This window comes from Lytechinus pictus, chromosome 8 (genome assembly GCF_037042905.1).
Source record: "Lytechinus pictus isolate F3 Inbred chromosome 8, Lp3.0, whole genome shotgun sequence".
NCBI classification, from domain to species: domain Eukaryota; kingdom Metazoa; phylum Echinodermata; class Echinoidea; order Temnopleuroida; family Toxopneustidae; genus Lytechinus; species Lytechinus pictus.
In genome coordinates this window covers 7,018,945-7,046,789 of record NC_087252.1, presented here as the reverse complement: position 1 = coordinate 7,046,789, position 27,845 = coordinate 7,018,945, and the positions used below count along the sequence as shown (strand labels likewise).

At 33.4% G+C, this 27,845-nt stretch overlaps 1 protein-coding gene across 5 annotated transcripts; it reads left to right on the top strand.

Annotated features, from left to right (window-relative positions):
- The first annotated feature begins 55 nt into the window (after positions 1-55).
- On the top strand, positions 56-26,123 carry LOC129267423 (fibroblast growth factor receptor 2-like). Of its 5 annotated transcripts, XM_064103472.1 has the most exons (18): positions 62-160; positions 4,363-4,428; positions 4,905-5,213; positions 9,066-9,395; positions 9,898-10,167; positions 11,613-11,639; positions 12,581-12,625; positions 16,783-16,920; positions 17,533-17,560; positions 18,528-18,598; positions 19,401-19,571; positions 20,004-20,108; positions 20,626-20,807; positions 21,220-21,324; positions 21,640-21,745; positions 22,433-22,529; positions 23,420-23,519; positions 24,151-26,123. In XM_064103472.1, exons 2-18 carry the CDS (start codon positions 4,365-4,367, stop codon positions 24,208-24,210), a joined length of 2,208 nt encoding a protein of 735 aa, XP_063959542.1. In that variant the 5' UTR covers positions 62-160; positions 4,363-4,364; the 3' UTR covers positions 24,211-26,123. The 5 variants fall into 5 exon arrangements, with proteins under 5 accessions (XP_063959546.1, XP_063959542.1, XP_063959544.1 ...); XM_064103474.1 differs by lacking the exon at positions 11,613-11,639 and having other exon boundaries at positions 73-160; XM_064103475.1 differs by lacking the exons at positions 62-160; positions 4,363-4,428 and adding an exon at positions 2,334-2,409.
- Positions 26,124-27,845: the final 1,722 nt, after the last annotated feature.

The following is a 27,845-nucleotide window of genomic DNA, read 5'->3' as shown; positions in this document are numbered from 1 at the left end:
TGTAATATTCTGGAAATTCAACTTTTAAAGCATTAACATTAATTATGTGGTTTTCATGGACGAAATTAATTCAGAGCTCGTCGAATTCACTGTGCTCGCCAAACATACCAAATAGGTAAAGACGGATACAAACAAAATGTATTGTTGATAGCTGTATAAGGTGAGTCTTTAAGTACTATTGTGCTAAAATGTGATATGAACTTACTGATCTTTTGTGATTGGGTCAAGATAAAAAATGACTAGCGAAAAAACGAGTTTAATGCCCCACAGTTAACAACATTTAGGTGATTTGGGTAAAATTTCTTCATTTTAGTATACCAACCTGATTTCCATGTGTTGTTGCATATATCATTTGTATGGTGTAGCATCGCTTGCCAGGGCCATGAATAAATTTTGTGAAGTTATGCCCAGACTATATTAATTTTTTTGTTGGATATAAATCCTCTTCAAAAGTAGTGGGATACCAATTTCAGGTTATGATCTTTATCTGTACTAAAAAAGGGACCTACTGTATATCACCGTTCTAAGAACAAAAAATCGCAAAGGTACACGGACATTAGTGTGTTTGTCACCATTTACCTGAACTAAAAAGGCTGTCAAAGACTACAGTAAACAAAGGCTGACGTACTATATCGTGTACCCCCAATGCCATATATGCAAAATGACATGATATTTTGCTTTATTTTAAGATTTTTTTTAGTCAAGAGTGAAAGCGTTATGGATAGTATCACCATGCTATTAAGTGCTAATTACATTAATCAGAAAAGTTTCCGAAGGTTGTTGACAAGGCGATTATTTCAATTATTCTCCTAGAATTTGAATCAGAATATACAGAACTTGTTCATAACAGCTTTCTATTTCTGGTTGATTAGGATTAACATCTCGGGAGTAGAAAAGCTGAGAACCTATAATGATGATCAATTTTAGTGCATGACAATATTGAAGAAAGGTAGAGGCCACTTAGTATTAGACATAATTTTTTTGTTTGTTCCATTTGACTACTTTGTTTTAAAATACAGGGGCTGAGGAAATGAGGGGGGGGGGGGAGTCTGGGTGGGCTTCAGCGCCCTTTATTTTCCAAAACCGTAAAAATTGCCACCTAATCGTGAAAATATTTCAACGATTCCAATGCACTTTACAACAAATGAATTAGTAATCATTGGTAATCTATCACAAATGCTTTTAATATACTGTATATCCTTATCTTGAAAAACTAGATCTTGGAGATGAACTTGACTTGGTAACCATCTGAAGTCAAAACATTTGGCTAGTTACGATCGTCTGCGTTCGCGGAACAGGGGTGGCCGCACCCTTTCGAGAAAACCGGGAAGATTTTCACGAAAGGCTGCAAGTGTTTAGAAGTTTTCTGAACCAGTCGTACTACGACAATTATTCATCAAAGGCTAACAACAATATAATTTTAATAGATTATAGCAGAGGCGTATAGATTCCGTGTTTGGGGCGCTTGCCTCCCCAAAAAAGACACCCCCCCAAAAAAAAAGGAAAGAAAAAGAACGAAAAGGAAACAAAAGAAAGGTTGAAATATGATATCATTGTGTGGTCAACATTTTTTAGGTCAAAATATGATACAAAATTTGATTTTTGTAATAAAAATTTTGGATTTTGTGCTTGCCCGCTAACAACTACTATTACATTTTTGGATCATTACGCCACTGATTACTAGTAGAAGAAGAGAGAGCTTCCATTTTTTCTTGATTTTAAATAAAATTGCATAATAAAGTAATTCTAGAACCCACCCCCCCACAATTCCACAAAGAGAAATTGCAACATTTATTTAGCGGTATATAAATGTTGCATATTGTTATTATTATAGCTGATTTATTCTGAATAAATATGCATTTGCGTAGAAGTGTGATCTGGCAAAACCGTGTAAATCATTTTTTGGTGTTTATCTGTTTCTTAGAATTGATTCTAGTTTTGAACATGCTCTTTCATCTGGCAAAATTTCAAGTTCTAACTCTAACCATTTTTTGAGATTCGAAAACCAGTTTTTGTAAAATTGTCTCAAAAATCAGAAAATTTAAAAAGCAGAACTACGTATTAAAGTCGACGTACAAAAGTAGTTTTTAAATTGTTTTTGACGATCATGAAAAGGCAAAACTACGTAAGTGTACTTACATAGTTTTATTAGAACAATATATTCGAAAGTAGAAGTTGATTAATCAGGCAAAACTACGTATCTCCCACATTTCTGCATTGTAACAGTCGTGAGAACCGCATCACGTGCAGTTAGCTAGTTTCCTGCATGTTGCTTAGCGCGATAAGGAACTGCCATTTAAACTTCTCACAGTTACTGTGGAGCCATTGCTTTAAATTCGAGAGGCTGGAGAGGGAAACGGAGTTTGAATTTAGCTTTAGAGAAAATCAAAATTTCCCAACTAAAACAAGGTAAGCTAGACTATCTGGTATACTTTATTGTTCAGATGATAAATATGAGATTTTATCAAAGACTAAATCTACGTTAGATCATACGTTAGAGGTCTAACACCGTCCGCTCATCATCTCTAAACTTTAAGGTAGGCCTAGAGTAAGTAAGGGTTTATAAACTATTTTTTTATAGATCTATGCATATGAATTTTGATCTAACTTTTGAGTTAATCTAGACTCTAGATCTACACTGTAAGTAGAATTAGTCGCCATTGTGCCATATCTTTCAAAAGGAAACTTCTGCTAAAAATTAATAAGCGTCAAGACTATATAAGTTTGACTAGAAACCGGTACGTTAAGAATTAACTTTTAGAATTAGCGATCTAAAACATTACAAGCTTAAACTTAACTTTACACAAAGTCTTCATAAAAAAACGACATGATAGCAATCCAACTTAGCTATAGTTTTACTGTTAGATCTAGATCTAAACATGGTAGATCTACTTATAGACTGAATCACTGATTTTGTTATTTCACTCTCAATTTTTCCAAAGAAAACATGCGTACGATTATATGATATCATTTTCAAGTGACCAAAATATTTCACATGCGCTATGCGAAGGGGATGCGATTGGAAGCTGATATTGTAAAAAAAAAAAAGACAAGCGAATTCGGCAATTTTTGCAATTTCTTTTGCATGTTTATATTTTGTAGTTATATGTGTATTTTTGGTGGAAGTTTGATGAATTTTGTTTAATATTGAATTCATAAGTGTTTGCTAATACCATGGACTCCCTGGTAATACGATCCATTATGTAGTTTTGCCCGATAAAACTTTGCAATGCGCAGGACATACGTAGTTTTGCCTGATAAAACTTTGCGATGCGCAGGACATACGTAGTTTTGCCTGATCAAAAGCTAGGATAGTAGACGTCGATTTAATCAGGTAAAAGCTCGTAAGTTTAAAAAATTGAAGAAAATTACAAGATTTAATGAGGAAGTCAAATATTTTTTTATCCCAATTCCTTATATATGTTCCACATGACAAAGGAAAACTAAAAAGTCCGATACACCTTCTCAATTTTTTCAAAGAAAGCCAAAGAAGCAATTTTGAATTTTTAAGCTCGAATATCTCGGAATCGCATAAATATAGATACGTAGTTCTGCCAGATCATGTGCGAGATGGCATAATGATTCAACAACTTTGAGGGGGCAAGATATGGCGTATCGGGCAAACTTTATAATAAGTTGTGAGCTAGCAATATTTTACTTTTCTCTTGTCTTTTATTTGACGTGAACTGAAGCAAATTACTTTAAAACTGACTTTCCATCGCAAACTGCTAGTAGTAGTATAATAGTTTCCATGGAACGCAACCCGGTCGCCGCACATGCATCGCCGAGACTATTGAAAATAAATTAAACCATAAAATGAAAATGCTCAAAAATAATTATGTTTTTCTTCTTTCCTTTCTCAATTACACACACGCGTCTACACACACCCTCACTTTACCTGTAGGCCTCAATACCCTCACTCAAACTTACACGGACACACAAATAAACTATTGGTACAAGAGACTACTCAGTACAGCATTCCATGAAAAGCTCGGCCGGTTTTCTCAGGAGAATGTGATCATCCCCGCTCCATGAACGCAGACGGTCGAAACACTGCAAAAACTCTGGTGTTGATTTAACACCAGCCCATAATCTATATATGTTGACACCAGAGAAGTGTTAAACAACACCAGTGTCGTTTTGGTCTAACACCAAATAGGTGTTTATACAACACCAATTAGTAATGAAACAGCATCTGTTTGATTCCAAACTGGTGTTGTTTCAATACTTCTCTGGTGTGGACATAATTTTTCCGGGTTGGTGTTAAATCAATACCGGAGTTTTTGCAGTGTACAAGCCAAAACATTCCATGAGCAAGAATCAAATCTTTTTACGAAGAGAACCTTATGTTGTTTACCATAGATATGACCAAGGCGATGGCTGGCCTGGATTCATTACGTGGAATTGCTATTCTGCTGCTTGTAATGGGTAATTGTCTTGAAATTAGTTAAAAGATTAGTAGTAATCGAAATGAGGTGATTTCATTCTTATATCTGAGTCGTTGATTAAATGATCAGCCACTAATCAAAATGAGAGATTAGTTCAAAATGTCTGTGATTACAAATGTGATATTCAACATTTTCAGTTTTAGCTGGGCAGCCCTATCTCCTAAAACAATAATCTTTGGCATATAAATCTTTAAAATATAACCTGAAAAAAAAAAATCTTTTTAGTAATTCGAATTTATAAGAACAATTGCATTAAACTAACGGTCAATTTTATTACTTGGTTAGGTCAGTTAGGAAAGACTTTCGAGCTGACAAGTTAATATTTGGCAACCAAAGCCTTAAAGCAATACATTGTGAGAGGCTACATGTTGTGTTTTCTAAAACGATTTTGGTACTTTACCACAAATACCAGACAATCTTAATTAATTTGTTTACTTCTCACCCGATTTATTCCAGGAACCAATGGGCAAACGGCAACTGTAACCGGTTTATCGCCTGCAGCAGCTGGGACTGATGTCACACTCACATGTGATATTACAGGTGGAACAGCAGCTGCAATTATATGGGTAGATGATAGTACAGGTGAAAGTATCTTTGCTGGAACAGTCCCTATCACTGATGATGAAAAGTTCAGAAACTTTGATGTAACTACCCTGACAAATACACAATCAGTGATGACAATTTCTAGTGCAGAAGTAACAGATGATGGGGTCTATATATGTCAAATTCAGGGTACTGATGGCAGTTTGGACTTTGTGGTGGAAGGTGAGTAAAATGCACAGCATGTTTTGAGTTCAAATTTTATATGACACTTGATGTTCATATCTTGTGTGAAACTGGACAAGCTATTAAGTGCTTGGAATTGTTCTTACTGTAATCCTTGCAGTTAATGCAGCATTAAACGTAGTGAATAACCACATTTTAAAAGGATATATTCAAACACATTTCAGGCCCGTAACGAGGAATTCATATTTGTTTGTATGTGTGTGTGTGTGTGTGTGAGGGTGGGCGTGTCTGTGTGTGTTGTGTAAGTGTTTGTGCGGGGAGGGGTCTGATATAGTACACAGTGAGTAAACCTTTTATTTTATGATAAGTCCCATGCCTATATTCGGTTCCGATATTTCATACATTCTGACCAAATACCAACTGAAGGAAACTCAATTTACGATGACATAAGAAAAAAAAACAACATAATGTTCAACTACTGTCACAACAACCTTATACAAATGAACATCAGCAACATTAAGAACCTAAGCGATTTGATAACCAAATTTATTGAGGAAATTAAACAAATTAAAAAATAGCAACTGAAATTAAGATATAGATTAGATCTCGAGATAAAATCATGTATAAGATCCATGAATCAAAGAATGCATGAGAAGAGAAAAAAAGGAGAAAAGTGAAGAAAGAAAGAGAAATAAGACAATTGAGAAAAGTAAATTAGAGCTATAGTAAGAATTAACAGATAAGAAATTACTTGTGAATTACACTTTAAAAATACTCGTGTGAATAGAAAGGGCCTGTACAAGTTTAAGTAAAAAAGAGTCGTCTCTTGCATGTCTGCATGTGAACATATTGTTACAAAGACAACAAATACATTGAAAATGATTTGAAATGATTTGGCATTTTAAAATGCTAGTAAGTATGAAATAATATCTGTAAATTTAACAATGAAATTGTTCTAGCAAAGTGATTTGAATGAGTGAGAACTGCACAAACCTCTTAACATGATTGATGTATTTTGCATTGGTATTAAAAAATAAAGAAATTTTTATACATACACATGCAAATAGATTATAAAGGTTACAGTAGCATGATTATAATAAAGTGTTTAGTCAATATTATAACAGTCTTTATAGGATTAATATTTTGCAGTATGCAAAGACAGAGGAATGACAATGCCATATTCATATCTATATGTGGTAACAGTAGCAAGGTTATAACATGGAGGATCAATGTTTATAATAAAGTGGTCAACAATATAATGTACTGCAACAAAGTTATATCTTTACATGATTGAAGTGGTACTGCAATGAAATTTTATTAAAAAACTAATTTTGTGTTCTAGATTTCGACACCTTAATTTAGAAAACTATAATATAATTCACCCTTTCCTTTAGTTTTCTCTCCTTTTCCCATTTCCTCCCTAGTCCTCAGAATATACGGAATCCACCAAGCCCCTTCACTATCTACATTAGTTGGTCCGATAGTAAATTATTAATTATTAAATACCAATTCCCTCGCCGGGCTGTCGCCCCTATTTCTAAATTATACAAAATAACCTCATTAATATGTTCTCAAGATTTTTTTTTTTGGAATGAGAAAAAAATATGGTTCCGTTGGACCTCTCTGTTCATTCATTTAATTTTACTTGGACTGGTGTAGGACGGGAAGTTTCAGTATGTCCGGTGTCTTGAGTTGAGTAGTTGATTAGTTTTATGCTGTAATCGACACATGATTTGATTCATTTACAGAGATACCGCAAATAATTCTGATGAATTTATCCATTATCTGCTTCTTTAAAAACAACGCAAAGAGAATAGATGTGATTTAATTTCAATTTACCTGTCTACCACATCTTTTGGTCTAAATTTTGCCGAATTACAATATAGGAAAGGAGTATGGAAAGACAAGCAATCAGGTCATATAAAATATAAGGCATGTGTGTATAAATGTTTGTTAGTATTGTCCTTTCCGTGAGAGTTTCCGTGTTCATAATATTAAATTTTGACTTTTGAAATTTGGATACAAATTTTGTTCTGTTCGGATTTGCAAAAAAAAATCCTTCTCTCATTGGTTTTGCTCGTTTCGCTAAGTCCACTTTAGGAATATGAAATATGGCAGTACAAAATTTGGTACTGAAAAAAAGGAAAGAAATATAAACAAATGTTCAAAATGATAGACAGGTGTTCCCATATTTCCTAGCTATTTTCTTAAAAGCAAAAGTTGATGATGCTGAATATGCCATCATATCACAACTTAATAAATCGAAATTGCCGGTGTATACATGGGGAGAATTTTGTGCTCCCAGAAGGGGAGGGGGAATCCAATACAAAGAAAACGAACAAATTAATAATAAATAAATAAATGAATAACATAAGGGGAAACAGGGAAGGGAAAGGGGTGAAATATATACATGATTCTGGATATATCACAAAATTAGATTGCCCTTCAAAAAAGGCCCGAATTTTCCCACTTAAGTTATGTTGTGGTCCCTCTACATGTTCGGTTCATTATGCCACTAATCCAATTAGAATGAAGGCCATTATTGAATACACATTTTTGAAAGGCTATAATATGAGCATGAACGCACACTCTTCGTTCATATCTATTGCTGATTACATAGTCTTTCTCTACTTAGTAGGTATCACGGAAATTTTCAAAAAAATAATACATAAAAGATTTACAAATCTGTTTATCGTGAGTTTCCCTTTAGAGAACAAAGTAAAATGCAAGAATATTCTCTCTTGAATGTGTTCAAAATCATGAAATACGAGACAAAACGGCGTCACGGGCATCGTCGTACGGGACACTGGACAATATGTGATATGAAAGAATGCCCCTTAAAGTACGGGACGTCTCGTCACCCTTGTCACATTCACACTTTCCTTTTTCTAATTTTATTACAAATAATCGTATATTATTCCATATTTCGATACGAGTGTATATGATATGTATCCCTTATGATAAAATAATTTGCAGCGATGAATATCTAATTAATGCACTAAATCAATTTTAGTTATCGTAGGACAAACTTTGAAAAACATAATTTCATGTAAAAGAAAAAAAACAGGTGCGGATATGACATCATCAGTTTGCTCCTTGAATATTCATGAAGACATGTATAGAACGTTGACGAAATAGGGAAATTATAAATTTAATACATTTGTTATTCCTTGTCCGATTTTGACGAAATTTCTAAGTTTTTAAATTCTATGTTTTTTTATCGGTAGTTCATACTACCTCAGCATAAATACACACACATGAAATAAGAGACAATTGAAAATTGCGCTGGATCTACAGTAGCTATTTACATCAAGGGAGGGAGCAAGAGGGAGAGTATAAAAAGAGAGAGAAGAAAAGGAAATTATAAAAAGAGAGGAAGAAATTTAATCTGATACCAGTCATGCAAACTGAAAAATAAGCTACGAAGTGAGTTCATGCGAATGTAATTTTTATTGATTTCAGTTAGGACCTACGATTTAGATTTAGAGGCCTTTCCTAAACATAAGCTAAAGGGTAAGTGATATTATCATGTATGGTAAATGGATTAACCTGCATTATTCTTTCTCTAGCTGCACCAAGTGTGACATTGACTGATAAGTACCTTGGTAAATCATGAGGATATGTATGAAGCAACATGTGATGCTGTTGATAATATTATGACCCCATTTTCCCATTTCTTAATTTTACATGAAATCATAATTCGGTGGTCTTTCAAAATCGACAAATCACCTTTTAATTCTGTCAAAATTTTCTTTATTCCTATAATTATTTAGTTATTTTTAAGACTAGTATTCCACTTGTTTTCTGCAGGGTCCCATATAAAAGTTGGTATAAACCAAAGTAATGGGTATTACTAAATCGTCACTTGTAAATATTTTTCTCTGATTTTAGCTCCAGGAACTTTAACTGGACCAACTGTAAGAAGTTTTGTAAGTAGCAGTGAAGAGGATATGTATGAAGCAACATGTGAAGTTGTTGGAAGCAAACCACAAGTTAACATCACATGGTATCTGAATGGTGTTGAACAGACTAATGGCAATGGCAAGACGATAGTGCAAACACACCCACCAACACCATCTAATCCACCATTATCTAATACAATGAGTACGTTCACTTTCCCAGCAACTCAAGAAAATCATTTACAGACTTTGGAATGTCGCGCTACTGGATATCAGCTTACAGAGCTCGAAAGTCAGGAATCAAGAGATTTAGACATTCATAGTAAGTAGGAAGAGTAATTTTTAAAGTCGTTTACATGCAACCTGGGGCAGTAGTCATACTGAATTAAAGGTTGCATATTGTGTTATGTCCTTAAAATAAATTATAATGTGAAGTAAAACTTTTGAAAGAAAAAGTAATTTCATTTATTGGAGTGAATGGAAAGTTGCCATTGCCTTATATAAATATGAAATCACAACTGCGGCCAATTCGTAGTATCCATGGGGACAGTGATAACCAATCTTTTAAAAACCCATAACGTCCTTATTGTTCGTCATTTCTCCAAACGTTCAACTATCTACTCGTCTGATTTTTTTTCTTTCCTCTTTAACTACTTTTTATGGAATGGATGCCACTTTAAACAATATGGTAACCTATTTGATCGTGTATTGGAATTTCTCCTGATTTAATTGAGAGTTGGTATCATACAATGATATATTAATTGGAAGGCAGCTTTCTGTTATTTATTATTTCATTGTGATTGTTTTTCTTTTCCAACCTATAGCCTCTCCATCTACTGCTGGTACTACTGTCACTGTTGATTATATAACCGATAGAACAGACATCAGAGTAACATGTACCGCACATAATGAACCTACTCCAATAATGAGAAACTACTATATATTCTCTAATGGTACCCTGATACATGAATCAATTAATAGTGTGAATGATATCACTACTTCAAATCCTGAAGTTGGAATAACGTACACGTGTATGGCTGGTAATTACCTTGGAAATACATCACTTAGTGCAGCAGTTACATATGACCCAATAAGTAAGAAAATATACCTTCAAAATTCTTATTCTTGTCATTACCCTAAAAATCTGTCTTTGTTGTCGCTTTTATAAAGCTCACGATATCAACCTTTCCATGTGATAAGCTTGTTCTTGTTAAAGGTCAAGTCCACCCCAGGAAAATGTTGACCTGAAAAATAAAGAAAAATCAATCTAGGATAGTGCTGAAAATTTCATCAAAATCGGATGTAAAATAAGAAAGTTATGACATTTGTAAAGTTTCGCTTATTTTTCACAAAACAGTGATATGCACAACTATGTGAGTCAGTCGATGATGTCCATCACTCACTATTTCTTTTGTTTTGTTATTGTTTGAATTATACAATTTTTCATTTTGTATATAGATTTGACAATAAGGACCAACTTGACTAAACCATATAGTATTAAACAATGCTAATTCCACATGTTCAGGGAGGAATCAATCGTTGTATCACTTGACAATGAGGAGAAAATTAGAATATTTCATATTTCATAAAATAAAATACAAAAGAAATAGTGAGTGAGTGATGTCATCAGTTCCTACATTTGCATACCAGCCAGGATGTGCATATTACTGTTTTGTGAAATTAAGCGAAACTTTGAAATGTCATAACTTTCTTATTTTACATCTGATTTTGATGAAATTTTCAGTGCTATGCTTGTTGGATTTTTATCTTTTTATTCAAATCAACTTATTCTTGGGGTGGACTTGTCCTTTAAGGATTTTCTTCTTGTGACCCCGCAGGTTTCATATTTTCTTATAGCCCCGAAGCCCCTTCCTTCTGTCGGTCAGGAGATGCAGGATGTAATTTGTTGCCGATTGTTTTATATATCCAGAAACCAGCCTTTAGTTCAAGGATGTGTGCGCGCACATGAGTGTGTGTGAGGGTTTGCGGGGGTGGGTCACGCTTGTGTTTTTGGCTGTGCATTAAAGTGTATAAGTGACTTGTATGTGTATGTCATGTATGTAGATGAAATTGCCTTTGTATAGACCCCTCGCCCCCCCCCAAAAAAATACAAAAGAGACAAAAGAGATAAACAAAATGATGACAATAACAAGCATTCATGAGGCTCATTTTGTTTGAAAGCTAGTACATATATACAATGCGAAGAAAGAGCAATCAAATTAACCCTATCCCATTTTTTCCATTTGTTATCTATTTTCTAATAAAAATGAGAAATTGCCATTTCAAATATCAACATGGAAATTTTGATTGTGGTTTTCTACAAACCATTTCACACCTTCCCCAAACTCAGTGAGCAATGTAACCACAAAGACCCGATGGCGGCATACAGAAAGGTTGTGAGGTGTGCTAATTTCTTGTCAAATATCTTACATTCACTGGGAGACGATGGAGATTTATTTTTTTTTTCATGTAAAAATTATTATTCTAATTATAACTCTTTATTTTTTTTTAAATACATTATTGTTGTTTTCAATATCAGGAACCACCAATCCTTCCCCGACAACTGGTATGTAGGCCTACTTTAATCCTTTTATAACAAATTTGCGCGAAATTGTGAATTATAAGCAACATTTTATTTGTTGTTATAGATGATGATGATGAGTTCTTGTATTAAAATAGCGCCGGTATCCGCCACAACTAGACGCTCACGGCGCTTGCACAAAAATAGGAAGTATCTCACAAATTTCAATGTCTTCAAACAGTGCGTAGAATCATCATTCAGTTCAAATTACATTGTGCAGATGGTCATATCCTCTTTTTCACCTCCTCAAAATAATTACTCAATTGATATTATACACATGAACTTCAAAATGGTATCAAGGAGAAGCCATGTCTTTATTTGGGATTGAGGTGAAAGAAACGTGTACAATATGCCATTGACTATGTATCATAATCATGATAACGTCGTCAGTTAATCACCGTAAAACACTATGGTGTATTATGCTTTGTTTTAGACACTACATTGGAAATGTAATTACTGATGTAAACCAGGGTTATATTTTTCAACTTTATTTATATCTATTTTTGTATTTATTTGTTTTATTGGGTCAACAAAGACCAAATATAAAAACAATATAATGAAAAACTTACAATATCATAAATTTATCATGAACTTAGGGGAAAACTGTTTAGTTTGATATTAGTTGATGAACTTTATCAATTTTCACCCAAGTTTAGCAGACTTACCTGTAACACTTTCAAATATTTCTTTTTCTTTGATCGAACTCATTATATTTTTCAACTTTATTTAGATTTGGTTTTGCATTTTATTTTTTGGGGGGTCAACAAAACAATATGATGAAAAACTTACAATATCATAAACTAATCATGAACTCATCAGGGAAAAAAACTGTTTAGTTTGATATTAGTTGATGAAATTTATCAATTTTCAGACATACATGTAACACTTTCCAATATTTGTTTTCTTTGATCGAACTTATTTGAAAGGAACGCCAACTGAAATAGACGATCAAACCTCGAATCCAACGGAGGGTATGTTGACCTTTGATAATCTTCTTTTCCTTCACCCAATTTTGTACTTGTATCATTCTTTCATCTGTTTTGGGTTATTTATTGTTTATTCTTGGTGACAATGTCAGTTTGATTTTCTAAACACATTTTTGGTAATATCATTTTATTAATATGCACCTAATACACCTTAACGAATAACACCAGTCGTAAATACGAAATAATACTAAATAAAAAGTTTATTCATGTCCCTATTTATTACATCAATTTTTTTTTCAATTCAAGGGGTGGGGGTGGTGTGGCTATTCAAAAAGACGAATTCAGGTACATATTCGGTATTGACCAGTCAAGTGTTCTGTGGTGTACACTAATATTCTGCCTAGTGCGTGTGAGTAGGGGGGGGGGGATGGGGGTTAGAAATTACGAATGTGAAAAAAAAAAGGTCTCGTGCGCTATAGTCCCCAAAAGTTTTCATATGGAAATTACTGACTATTTATTTCTTCATGTGTTAGTTAAAAATGTAATAAACAATTGAATAAGAATATAATCGAAACAATAGATGTTGCCCTCATAACGTATCCAGCTACATATTGCGACCTTCCTATATTTGTGATGAATAATGATAAATAGGAAAAGAGCGTTAAGCCAAAATAAGTTTAAGAAACGGAAATTTCCGGTTACAAGATGTAACACACTTTGCACACTAAACTTCCAAATTTCGGTGCATATTTCATGGTTTAAATGGGTAACAGGGGTAAAAGAAAAAAAAAGACAATTGAGCAAAAACATGTAGACCAGCTGGTACCTAAAAAATAAAAAAATGGCGTCCAAAATGGCTGACAAAGCCCTATAATCCACAATTCAACTATTACCTCAATTCCAGCGGTCAAGTATGTCCAAAAAGATGGCTTCAAAAATGGATTCTAAAATGAATGACCGCAAATAGACATCGTCCATTTGATATCTACCTGGGAAAATATGATTTTGCTGTTGGTTTGAAGGGTAAAATAATACATGAGGACAAGTTAAAAAAGACAGTCAGTGGTCCAGTGTGTCCAAAAATCCAAGATGGCTTCAAAAATGTAGTCTAAATTTACTGCTGATACTAAGAAAATTGACATACTTCGTTAAAAATCCACCTGAGAGATAAGATTGTGGTATTTAAACTAAGGTTTGAAAGGTCAAGTAATACATTGGGACAAGTAAAAATGACAGTGGTCCAGTATGTCCAAAAAGTAGTGGCACTGATTTTGTGTGTACATGATCATGATATCAACTTGTATTTTTAATGAATTCGAAATAAATGCTGAATTGAATAAGTGTGGGCTATTGAGCACCAAAAGTCACTTCCCCACTTGATGTTATTTGAGAAAGCAAAGTGCACGAGCTGAAAATTTATCAACAAATAATGAAAAATAATGAAACCATCAGAATGTACCCCATATGTGGACGTTAGTTGTCGAAATTTGGTTCATTACCTTGATATAGAATTGAATATATAAAATTTTAGATTTAGAGGGGGTGGGCGGGTGATACCCCCAAAATGCTCCTATTATTTTAAGAATTACTTGCTTCTCCCTTGTCTTTGTATATACAATCAAAGAAAGTTAAGGTTACGCCTTTTGTTAAAATTTCATATTATACATATGGTTTGTGTGAAGGCAGACAAGTTACTCACTGCATGGGGCAAATCAAACGAGGGGATTGTCATCAAGCCTGGAGCATAGATATTTGGCGAAAAGATTGTGCACTACAAAAGCCATAGTGATTGATATATAGTAAGCATGATTACATTTCTAAATATACCCTTCAAAAAGTTAGGAAATTTGAGTTTGGCCATTAATTTATCCCAATTTCACACAATGTATATTTGATATCATTCAAAAGATCATTTAAATTGATACCATGCTTGTTATGATCATGCCATAACGAAAAGAACATTAATCAAAAGTTTTGGATGAGGTCTGAATTGAAAAGCTGCAAAAGGAGCAGAAATAATCACGAAGGGTCATTAAAGAACATTATTCTTTTTTTATGTGTCAAAAGAGATGAAAATCCATTCAAATCAAGCCCCTATTTCTTCATTATTGATGTTTTGTTTTGGTTTATGTAGTCATGCATGGTTCTGTGAGATAACATAGTTTGAGTCGTGTTTTGAAATACCCATGCATGTATGCTTGTTTGTTATGTGTTTGCTTGTGCAGATGTGTGTTTGATTCCATATTAATGTTGATGTTAAGGTGCATGAAAAAAAAAACGCTGAATAACTCACTCATCATCACGGATAAAAAGAACAGTGAGTTTCAATATTGTGTAATTTTGCAACTTTTGAATTTTGACCTTGCCCCCACATTTCAAGGCACTGTACCTCCGTGTGAACCACAATCACATCATGTAGGGTATAATTTTAAAGAGAATTAAATGATCTATTGATTAGTATATATTACACATTAATATAAACTAAAACCGAGGAACAATTATCGATCAAAGTCAGATTTCCAAACTTTTTTTGACGAGTTTATATCAGGAAGTAGTCACTGTGCCTGTGCATTCTTCAATATTGTTATGTACTATCTCTTAACGACGATAGAATGAAAACATTAATCGACATGCAATTCTGCACGAAACTTAATGCTTGAAAATGCCTCAAATTCAGGTTTAAACTTGTATCCGTAACAGAATCTCACATTTCTCTATAGATAAACTGTGCATGGCAGTGTATATGGAAGGATCAATGTCAATATGATATTTATTTGCACACATCATGCGAATTCGCTTTGGTATTCAAGATATAATAGGGTCCAAAGTCCGTTTACTATTGTTTTCCTGGGCTCCAGACGAAGTGTAAATTCATTTCTTTCAAAATTTTATTTACAAGGTTCCTCTTTCGGTGGTGGATATTTTTTAGGAAGTCCCTTTTCCATCTTACAATGACAAAAAAAAAAACAGTGCGCAGCCGAATAGAATATTTCTAGGTTGATGGTGCTACGAAATACCAATTATTATTAATGGTATTTACATTATATGATACTATTGTCATTATTATAATTATTATTCTGATCATTGTTAGTTTTATTATCATTTAATGTTATTTTTATTATCACCGTTATTATCATTGTGATCATTATTTCTATTGTTCGTATTATAACAATAATTATAAATGCTATCTCTATTATCATTTTTAATGTTATCATCATTATAATTTCATTTATATTTATCATAAATGGTTTCAGTAAGTCATTATACTGCAGGTCTATCATACCAATCATACCTGCCATAAGTTAGTGAAATACTTTTTCGTTAAAAGGAATATCTTCAAAGACACTCTTCCTCAAACATACCGACAAAAGGCCGAGGCACCTCTTTAGTACACCACATCACCAGCACAAACACATTCATTTAATGTTTGAACATGAACAATGAATGAATAAAATACTGTGAAATATATGTAATAATGGGGGTGGCGCAAAACCCAAGTGGGAGAGATGCAGATTTAGTAGGAAATTATTGTAGATATGATATCACATTCTTCAAAATTAGACTTTCATCTTCGCCACTTTGAAACTTTGTAAAATAAAAATGTAGCCCATTACCCGTATATGGTGCATCCTAACAGTTGTCGACTACTTATGCAACTGATGAGTTGTAAACCCATGTATTATTATATTTGATTATATTTAATTGACTACTATTTTAACTATTGGGTTAACCTTACCCTTCTTCGTGAAATACAAATTCTAACCCCCTAGAATTTAGCTCAGCCCTAAGTTATTATAGCTCTATAGAACTTAGTCATTCCTCCTTGTGAATCCGGGCCCAGACGTTTTTCTTCTTGTCTTTTAAAGGAAATTCAGTTTAGGACAGTGATTTATTTTACTATTTTGTGATATGTTTTGCGGCAAATTTGAAGATTGAAAATAATTATGGACATATAATTAGATTTAGAAATGAGACCATAGATGGCTGACATACTGCACGGGTTTTATTATAGAATGTCGTCCCGAAAACTGGGTTGCAGCATGGACCTTCTACCTCTTGCTGTATGTTTGTAGTGTAATCTATGATTATGGTTGAACTATAATCTATGATCAATCGGATTTTACAGGTTTACGAATTAATTCATATGAATTAAATTCCACAATCTATATTAACATCTGATATAAAACTCTCTCACCAACCAGAGACTACACCCGAGCCTACACCATGTCCTTTGAGTTCTGGAGCATCTGCTGGAATAGCTATTTTAGCCATCCTCTTAGTAGCTTCTATCATCGTCAACATTGTTCAGTTCATTCTTCTTAGGGGAAAAACCAAACCAGGTGATTACTGAGTAGTTATATTCACATAGAGTAAATGTGAATGTAAAAGAAGAAGTAATGTAATGTAATAACCCTTGTTTAACTTAACTACATAGACGAGGTAAAACAATGGACATGTTACCTAAAGTCATACCAATTTAAAAAAGTATAACTCCAACACAAGAGGAACATGTTCAAAGGTGCAACTTCAAAGGTGTTCCTCGTCTAATATTTGTAAAGGTGCAAAGTTGGAATGTATTTTTTCTGATGATCATAAAAATACACATTAAAGCAACATTATTATTCCCTCACTACACATATCGTGTCTTGTCGTTTATCTAAAGAAGGTTTGTTAACTAGATCTGAGCATATTTCCGCTTAGTAAGATCGTGTTAGAATTACTATACCATAATTCAAGTAGGTGGGATATTAAATGATCATCGATACGTTAATGTTTTATCAAGGGGATATAAAACCGAAAATTGATAGCAAAGGTATATAAAATCTTGAGCATCTTGACCTCGAGTGCTCTCTTGAATTTATTTTGCCATCTCAGTTTACATATGGCTACATTTTTTTTCTTCATCACTCTAATGTAAACGTGTATATTTATATATTTATCCACTAAACTAGAGTTCCATGATTCAAAGAATAATAAGAGGTAAGTAGAAGGAAAAATATTTTGTCGGACACACATACACACACACCCTAGAAGGCAACACCCACGCTCACATTTTACATGACTACAATGAATCTATAATATGTACATATCTCCATTAAACCAAACCCACAAATTTTGCACACCATTTTCTCTCCCCCACATGAAAAAAACACGCACACTCACCCATACACCTACTCAGATAATCTCACACACACCCACGCACTCACACTTATCTTTAAAGATACACACACTTTTACAGACACTGCCTGCACTTTCACATTTGCTCCCTATCATACACACACAGCTCTCTCACACTCGAACACATCACTCCCTCTTTAACACTCCCGTCCTCTGACACACAACTCGCATCCCGTGCATGCACACACTCTTCTAGCTCACCTTACGAATACGCCCGTACAACCTCGCACTCACTCACCACACATTCATCCACTCGCGCACACCCTCAAACCCGATACTGTAACAGCCCATACTAAATAACCACACATATTTATACCAAACTTTACAACATCCTATACCATTGAAAAGAACGGAACACACTCACATTTCTAACCATACACACTTCGCCTCAACACACAAGCTAGTATTAACGTAAATTCAAACGTTCACGCGTAAATTTTACTGAGATACATACACATTAACTGACGGAAATAGGAGGACAAAGGATAAATTCATTTCAACAGATATATATTTGATTTTATTTCCAAAAGGGGAAAAACCCAGATCCTTCAAATAATAAAGGCGTTTTTTGAGCCTTTTTTTTCTTAATCTCATTCTTAGGAACGCTTTAATAATGAGTAATACTCATTGAATAATATAACACTTCCCTCATTGTAATTGTTGCTGATATATGTGTGCCATGAAATGCCTTTAAGTGGATGTTAACAAAAAAAAATATCATTTCTCATGAGATGAAATAAACTCTAATCAATTTATATATGTTTTACAGCAATGAAATAAATATACCACAGGAAGTGAATGATAACGTGGCTTATGAGATGATTCAAAGTGGGAATCGAGGTGAGAAATTACTCAAGAATTAAATTTTCTAACTTATCTATTGATTCTGCATATTAGCTGTGTATCATTAAATCTTAAACTCCATCTAAATATTATTTATTCAAATAAACGTGTATTTTATTGTCAACTTTTTTTTTCTATTAAACATTATGCATTCGTACAACTACTTTGATTTAATGTTCTGTTAAAAAAAAAAGAACGTCATTCGTATTATATCTTTATCATCCTGATAATTCACAATTAGGTCTCTATGGCATATAGGCCAAAAGTACAAAAAAGGATAAGTGAAAATATATTTAAGCGTCAGCAGGTGTTTACCTTATCTTTATTCTAAGTGGTGCGAGGGAACTCTTTATAAGATGTATACCACTACTATTAAACGGGTACTCCAGGCGGAAAATAATATTATTCCAATAGATAAAGGAAAATCAAACAAAGCATTACAAATTTTATAAAGGGGAAAAAATGTTATGACATTCTAAAGATTTGTATTATATCACTATAAATTATTTTTTTGCATTTCTTCATGAATATTCAGTGGGTTAATTGATGATTTTGTTATTTCCACTTGTAACTTAGTATTTTATTATATGCAATAATGTTCATTAAAATGTTCACCTCCTACAATAAAAAATATTTTTTAATCTCAAATCCATAGTTACTTTATATTCTCTGGAAATATATTATTGACCAAGACACTTACTACAAATCTCACAAGATCAGACATAATGGATTAGGTGTTTTAAGTACATGTATTTTAAATGTACTTAGTCGAAAATGTATATGTTTTAAAACAATGCAGCATACACAACGTTAAAACTTGGTACTACCCACTCCTTCGTCATTGCCCGTGAAAACGTGACATTCTTCACCAGACTCGGCTCGATTGGGCGGGGTGACTTCGGCGAGGTATGGAAGGGAGACCTTCAATCAAAACAAAACCATCTCGACGTTGCTATTAGGCAAATACCAGGTGATGGTTTGTAGCTCGTAAAGTTAACAATAATTAATAACAATGAGAGAAGTTCAAATTTGAAGGTCATTCTTAATTTGTCATCTCAATTAAATTTTAATTTCATTATTTATGCTATTACCATATCGTTTTAGGATGTCATTCTGAACAAGCAGATTGGAAACCAATGCAAATAATTAAATAGTTTTGACGCCACAGGCTTCTCTTTCACTTGAATTCAGTTTCACCGGGATCAAAGAAGGAGGGGGGGGGGGGGGGGTTCAGGGTTACTGAAAGGGGGGAAACATGCCCCATTTTTTAATAATAATAATATAATTTTTTGGGTATATTCTCTGCTTGTCCAGAAATTGGTCAATGGTGAACAATCCGGAAGGGGAATATTAAAATGAAAGGTCATACCATTATATCATTATGTACTTTACACTATCTTAGATCGCGTGACAAAATCATTACAAGTTCTTCAAGCCATCAAGGTACTTTACGAGCTATCGGATCAACCAAATATTGTAAAATGCCTAGGATATTGTAAAGAACAAGGTACGTAAACCATCTTAATTGTGTAATATGGAATATAATTGGTTCTCTTGGAAACCACAAAAATATATCAATATTTGTTTTAATCGCTAAAGAGTTCGTTGGCCCCTTTCCCTCATCCAGGGGGTTCTTCATTGGGGGTTCTTACACCAAAACAAAAGGAGAAGACACAATAACAATCCATTCCATTTGATAATTCAAGGATACTTATCCTAAATTACAATGAAGAAGATGCAATTATTAAACATGACGTCACAGAGTTTTCCTTTCTATTACAATCTATTACACTGTAAAAACTGCGGTGTTAAAACTGACACCAGTTGGTGTTAATATAGGACCACACCCCGAGGTGTTAAGATTACACCCTAAAGATTAAAAATAACACCAAAGCGTGTAAATGTAACAACCAAAGGTGTTGTAATGACACCACCACCGATTCAACACCGGTGTAAAATAACTGATGTGGTCCTCTATGTACACCGGTTAACACCACAGTTTTTATGTGTATTCACGCATGCAGGTAGTATTCTGTATGAGTTCATCTCAGGGGGTACACTCCTTACCCATCTACATACTTCAGGGGTGCAATCTCAACCTACGTACAGCAATCTCAAACCAAACGGTGTTCGTATTGATGAGGGTACCCTACTTAACTTGGCTTGGCAGGCTGCTAAAGGGATGCAGTTCCTTGCATCTAAGAAGGTATTTTTTATGAGATTCCTTAACAAAAAAGGGTTATAAGAGGAGAAAGGAAGGCAGTTGGGTTTGGAAATAAAAATCGGTTTTTAAGCTGAAAGGGACCCTTTTAGTCAGACATGAAAACTTGACCGGTCCAAGATAAGAAATCGTTTTCGTAATTAGGGTTGCAACTCTGCACAACCATATCCTCATAAATACCTTCGGCAGCAATACTTTCCAGAAACCTAAATTATTTTTGTTTGGAAACATTACAGGTATTACTAATAGTACAATAGGAATAGGAAGGGTTTATCGTTCCTTTTTTTAACACAGATGTAAGACGGGAAATTTGTCGACTTTCACAGAGATCAAAATACATGTATATGAATACACTAAACACTATACAGAGTTGCAAGTGTATTTCTCTTTTCTTCAGATCATCCACGGGGCTCTCTGCGCTCACAATGTGTTGCTAGGAGAAAGAAAGCAATGCAAGATATCAGATTACGGACTTTCTTCATCGCTCCTTGGTGACGTAGCTGTAAGTGTGACTCGTTATGCCTTACAATAATGAATGTTTATGGTGTAGGCTTGTCATAGAGATTAATCTCCTATTTGATAACTTGATAATGTAAATGAAAATATATGATTCTAAATGAAGCGAGGCTGGAACCCTAACTCACATGACCCTTGACTTTGATCCTCAGCCTGCAACCATACCACTTTATTATTGCTTGTTTCGGCCAGTATTAAGACATCTTTGACATTTTATAGGTTAACTGCATATTATAATTACCAATCGCTTGAATTATTGTTATAGCAAGATTATTTGTCATCTGCACACCGTCATATATAGAAACCATCCAGATGGAGTTCACCAGAAACCATGGCAACGGGTGACCAAACAACAGAAGGAGACATATGGTCTTTTGGTATCGTCTTGTGGGAAATTGTGACACTGGGTAAGAAAGGATGTGCACGAAGTTTTGTGTGTAAATGTCTAATATGCAATAATATGTTAGTCATATATCAATAAATAACAACGATGGGTTTAATGATTGTGGTGATTATGATAATTTCTACCAATTATCGATGATAGAATGGTAAATGATTATGATAAAAGGCAAAATACAACAAAAGCAACATCGTTACTTTTACTACCATGACTACTGCTGCTACAACAACAACAACAAGAACAGTGACGGAAATATCAAAACAACATTTTAAAAGATATCCTTACTCGGCTCGAAAGATAATGATATCAACATTATAATGATATATAAAACGCCGGGTGATGTTGAACATTTTAAAAGGGATTGATGATTGTTACAAATAAAGTTATTTAGGTTAGGTATGGTTAAACCTGTGACTGACAGTCAGATTAATAATATACTGTATAACATTAGACACAGTAATTGTAGCTGTGATAAACGGACCAAAAAAAAACTTGTAATTTATGCCTTTTTTTCAGTTGGGCACATAATTATGCACATATATTTATCGGTGTCGAGATATTCATTATAAGGAATCAATATTTGACATCATGTTCATACTTCTACTTCTAACAATATATATTTATTTTGGTCAACTTCTAGATATATGATATTCAGATGCTTCATAATATAATTTTTGCTTTTACATTCTGATAGGTGCAAGGCCCTACCCAAATATGACATTCAGCACGGTTCGGACGGAGGTTGCTAATGGTTACCAGATGCCATGTCCTCGTCACTGTGCACAAGAAGTGTAATACTTATTTTCTATCAAAAAAATCTAAAACTTGCTTGACAAGGATTACTAGGATTGTAGATTGACCTATAGAGAATTTCTCTTGTTGTTTGCTCTCGTAAATTTCATTTACCGTATATGTTGCAAATTCACAACAAAGATTAACAAAAATCAATCTTCATAGATTTTACGCACAATCCTAGGGGAACATGAGTTGAATGATCTATACTAAAGGGGTACTCCGGGTTGAAAATAATTTTCATCTAAAGTATAGTAAAAATCATTTTATTAGCAAAAGGCCTATTTCATCAAGATCTGACAAATGTCGAGATTATTGGATTTTTTTAAATGAAAACAGCTACATGTACGCCGTCAAAAATGTGGGCCGATGATGTTTTGTCCCATTTTTTTCTTCAGTAATTGCATGAAATAATAATTATTTCATATTTTTGTTGTTATGTGTATACGATATGTCTTCCTTTAAAAAAAAAAAATACAGCAATAAATATCTCACAGATTACATTCCTTATCAATCATTTTAATTTTTTTTATTTTAGGCGGACAAAATGTGAAAAAAATCTTAGTTCATATATACTACAAAAGGGAAGATAGAATCAGCTTTATCATTGTATGCTCGAGTGGACATACGTACAACTATTTCACCAAAAAATAGTGCAAAACTTTAAGATATTATACCTTTGTTATTGTACGATTTTGAAGGAATTTCCAGTGTTTTCTTTGTATGAATTAGCCCTGTCTGTTTAGATCATAAAATTTTCAGCCTGTAGTGTATAGGCCTACCCCTCTAATAATTCCATGTTTTAAATCAATTTTATATATACTTCCTTAACCATTTATGTAATATATACATATTTCTATATAAACATCATCTTTAATTTATTTCAAAGGTATGTGGTTATGACTGGTTGCTGGGACAAGGAACCCCAAAATCGGAGTAACTTTGATCACATCCTGAAGAGTATGGATAGGATTTTAGAAAAGAAACACGTAAGATTAAAACAATTTTGTCTTTCTTACACTACTTGGTGTCTTTTACAACTACGCTTTTCTTTATCATATTATCTTATTCATGATTTATTATACAATTAATTCTTTAATGCCATAATATAATATATATTAAAAAACAATATATATGTAAGATAGAATAAAAAAATAACATCTGCACTTATTTCCATTATTATTTATCATGAATATGAAAAACCAAAAATTTTTAATTACGAGCTCACTTACGAATATACACACATTTATCTTATTGGAATGTCGTTTGGGGATGTGCACGTAAAACTAGTTTAAGTCGTACAGATATCTTACAGAAGGCTCTTCTTTGTTCGTTTTTTGTTGTATAATAATTTGTATGATTTTTTATGTGTACCATTTATATTACAAGGAGTCTAGTTTTTTTCTTTTAACAGGAATCTCTCTTGACATGCATTTGATATCATATTGATCATTATAACATGTATTATATATTGTTTTTGTGGAAATAAATAAATATCTAACTAAATAAATTAAATCCGTGAAGTACCGTCATTATCGAAGTAAATTTGAAGTTATTACTGGTTTGAAATATAATTTTTGATGACGTTAAAATTTTAACGATTTTTGTCTTATTTCACAGAGTTACTTGTCTCTGAATGACTTGGATGATGGGTTGTATGCTTCTACTCTGGAGATGTGATGCAAAGAGCATAAAACAATGCCTCACAATATGTGTTTTATACGGAAGCTCAAGACATACGTGTTAGATTCATGTGTAATTAATTCACGCATTTCATTCTTCTCTGGATACCATTGGTCCCTTGACTTGATCTAAATTGAATTTGTTGTTAAATTTCTTTTACAAATATATTATGCTATGCAGTGGTATATTTAGTATCAGAAGGCATATAAAAGTGTAATTTAATTTTCCTAGTGTGACGAGATAATAATACACGTTTAAGTCTGGAGTACAGAGTAGAAAAAGGATATCGCTAGGTGAACAACGGACTTGTGAATCTGAATCGTCATGTGTATATATGTTTGTATATAAACTGTTTTAAACGATTTGACATGGCGTGGCTTGTTGCTTATTCATGAGTGCATGTCTGAATGGAGATTCAGGAGGTTTACGTTGGAGTTTGTCCAGGACAGGTAACAATAAGAGCTTGTCAGGACCAGCAAACGTAACACTAGTAGTAATCTGTTTTTGTTTCGTTTTATTTTACCCCTCACCAAAACCAAATTCAAGGTCCCGTAACATAAAGGTAAACAATTAATCGTACTCTTGATTTTACGCTTGATTGTACATTGTAGTCAATGCAATCAATCGTTGAAAAAAAATTACGATGATTGCTAGGCTTCGTGTTACGGGATCTTGACTGACTTTCTTTCAATTTACATACAATCTGTTGGGTAGGTTTCGTTGGTGTTACTATGGCATCGGATTAAGAAAACTGTACATGTTCATGCCAGGGTCGATGTCTACATAATATTTAGTTTATCCACACTAAATACTTGGCGTTGGCAGTTTGTTATGTAACCTTATTGCTATGTATGATATATCTCCATGTGAAATGTATGTTGGACACCTATTTAAAGCAAATATTAAAGCTGAACAGGTTAGTCTGACTATATGAAATAGATCACTCATGTAAATAATTGTTTCCAAAGGATGTAAGAACGGTAAGTTCTATACCAAAACAAATGAAAATTGAGTTAATAAATCGGATTCTCATTGCATTGATGAATGTGGTGAGTGATGGTGTATGTGATTTTTTTTTTTGGGGGGGGGTGCGAAATTATTTTTGGTGCTGTTGATGAAGATGCATGTGTATATAAGGTGGTGAAGTACTGTGTAATAGCTGAGCTGAAGATGTACCAATTAAAAAGTGAAACAAAGTGAAAAAAGTGAAACATGCCGAACAAGCTGCATGAAACAGAAAAATTCATATTATCATTTTCATCAACTTATTTTTACCTGAATTTCTCAGAAAACTGTATGTGCGTTGGATTTTTATTTTTTTTTTCATTGATTTTCCATTGATTATGCAGCACATACATTTGTGTTTTTTAAGTGAAAAGGGTAGGGAGAGTGTATAGGCCTATCCATTTATAAGTCCTCCCTTATAGACCTACATCTTTACGTGACTTCTCGAACATGTCGAATGTCAAATGTGCTCTTCATTGATTACATTTTGCTCACATTTTTCTACATTTTTTGATAGGAATATTATGTTGAATGTATACTTTACTACTATTTTCATCCTAAATTGAACAAATATATTGTTGGTAATCAAGTTATTGGTTTGTACCTTTCTTAATGCCCTGAACTACTCGAAGATAAAGACAACATCTATAAAACACCGCTGTATAGTTTGGTAAAAAATCTGCAACGAATATCTAATCATGCTATTATTTTGTTATGATATATTGCTGTGGCCCAACATATATAAATGATAAATGAAAATATAGAGGTAGTGTGATGAACTGCAATTGATTTGAATTGGTTTTTGCAAATACTGATCTTTTACAGAGAAAATCATGAGAAAAACATGTCTTACGTGCTGTATTTTAAATATCGTGTTATATATGCAATAAACGGATGGAAAATGAAAAAGTAAATGTCGTTTAAAGAGTTTGTAAGTGTACAAAAAATAGTGTTATTGTGATGATAGGTGAAAATAATTTCAATATAATGACATAAGAAAATTGTGGCATTTAGTCAAATACCGTTTTATATCGAATGATATTATTGTTTTACCATGTGAAGAAGAGAAATTACAATATTGTCCTCAAATTAACCACTGGCAAACATAAACTAAAAATTTCCATGATTGAAATAACGAGGACGTGAATAATCATTGGATCATAAGGAGGGAGTCTCCAAATTTACAACATAATTGAGAACTGTCTGAAAATAACGAAATTCAATGAATAAAAATACAGTATATGTTTTTTATAACTACATTATCATTAATTCTAGGGATTTTCATTTTACATCAACATTCATACCCCACAACTTAACCATCAATAGTTCTCAAATACAGATATTATTTGAGCGACAAATAGGGTTTATGCATGCGTATTTATGAATATGAATTTGGAGACAAGAAAAATATACTCATAACCTAGGCTCAGAAAACACCCACACGCACACAACAAAGTATTGCATATAAAACAAACAAAGAGAAGAAAATATGACGACAAGTTATTGATGCATTACAAAGAACAGTCAGCGGGTGTGAAACAGCAAGAGAGAATATTATGGTGAATGCCGTCTTGTCATAGGATCGACCTATCAGCAGGTAGTCTCGAGAGAGAGAATGAGAGAGATAGCGACTTCCGAATATACCTGAGGATGTTCAGAAATAGGTAAGATGCATTGAGGAGCTGAGCCGACATGTTGTAAAACATAATTTGGGTATGTTAGTGCCATGTCAGGCATTGATTTATACATTTACATCATCACTGCACGTCTTAACTGTAAACGTGTGTGTGAGGCTCCAACCAAATATATTTAAAAACATCAAATTCTTCCAGCAACACTATACGTGCATCTAGTTTTTGAACTTTTTTATCAAACAGTTTGTCTTAGAAATCTTACCGACTAATCAAAGGAACCGTGATCAAAATGAGGGAGGATGGTGACACTGAATAGGAGTTTCAGAGATTTAACTTGAACATAAACTTTTGTTATCTTTATCACACTTTGACTGTACATGTTTTATCCATCATATCACAAAGGCACTTGGCCTCTTTTAAATCTTATCTGACATTTGCCGTTTAGTGCGACAGCAAATCCTTCACTCCACTTGGAATTGATCGGATGCGTCTATTATCAGTATTAACATGATTAAAAGCTAGACGGAAGTTAGTTATCCATGATTTTTTTTTCATTACTTTGGTAGGATTTTGTTGTACTTCTGTATATACATCCGTTAAAAGGATGGTCCAAGCTGGAGATATTTATATCTCATTAAATAAAGTAAAATTCACAGAGCTAAATGCTGAAAATTTGATCAAAATAGGATCACAACTAACGAAGTGATTGAAATTAAAGATTTGCATTATTCCGGTGAAACAGTTCTAGGAATATCTTCATGAATATTCATTAGGTGGGCTTACGATGTCATATCCCCACTTGTTACTTTGTTTTTTATTAATATGAGATTAGGTACATTCAAAAATTTTCTAGCAAGAAATAAAACAATTGGATAGATGACTGATTGTGTGCATTAATTATTCATTGCTGCAAATTAAATAATAATAATACAGAGTATTTCTTAAGCGCCAAATCCACATTGATTATGTGCTCAAGGCGCTACGAAACGGAAA

Bases quoted from the DNA above. Each gene is read 5' to 3' on its own strand.
- LOC129267423 (XM_064103472.1), top strand. From the start codon at position 4,365: ATGACCAAGGCGATGGCTGGCCTGGATTCATTACGTGGAATTGCTATT. The intron at 20,808-21,219 runs GTATTTTTTATG...TCTTTTCTTCAG, and splicing joins AGTTCCTTGCATCTAAGAAG to ATCATCCACGGGGCTCTCTG. The intron at 21,325-21,639 runs GTAAGTGTGACT...CGTCATATATAG, and splicing joins CGCTCCTTGGTGACGTAGCT to AAACCATCCAGATGGAGTTC.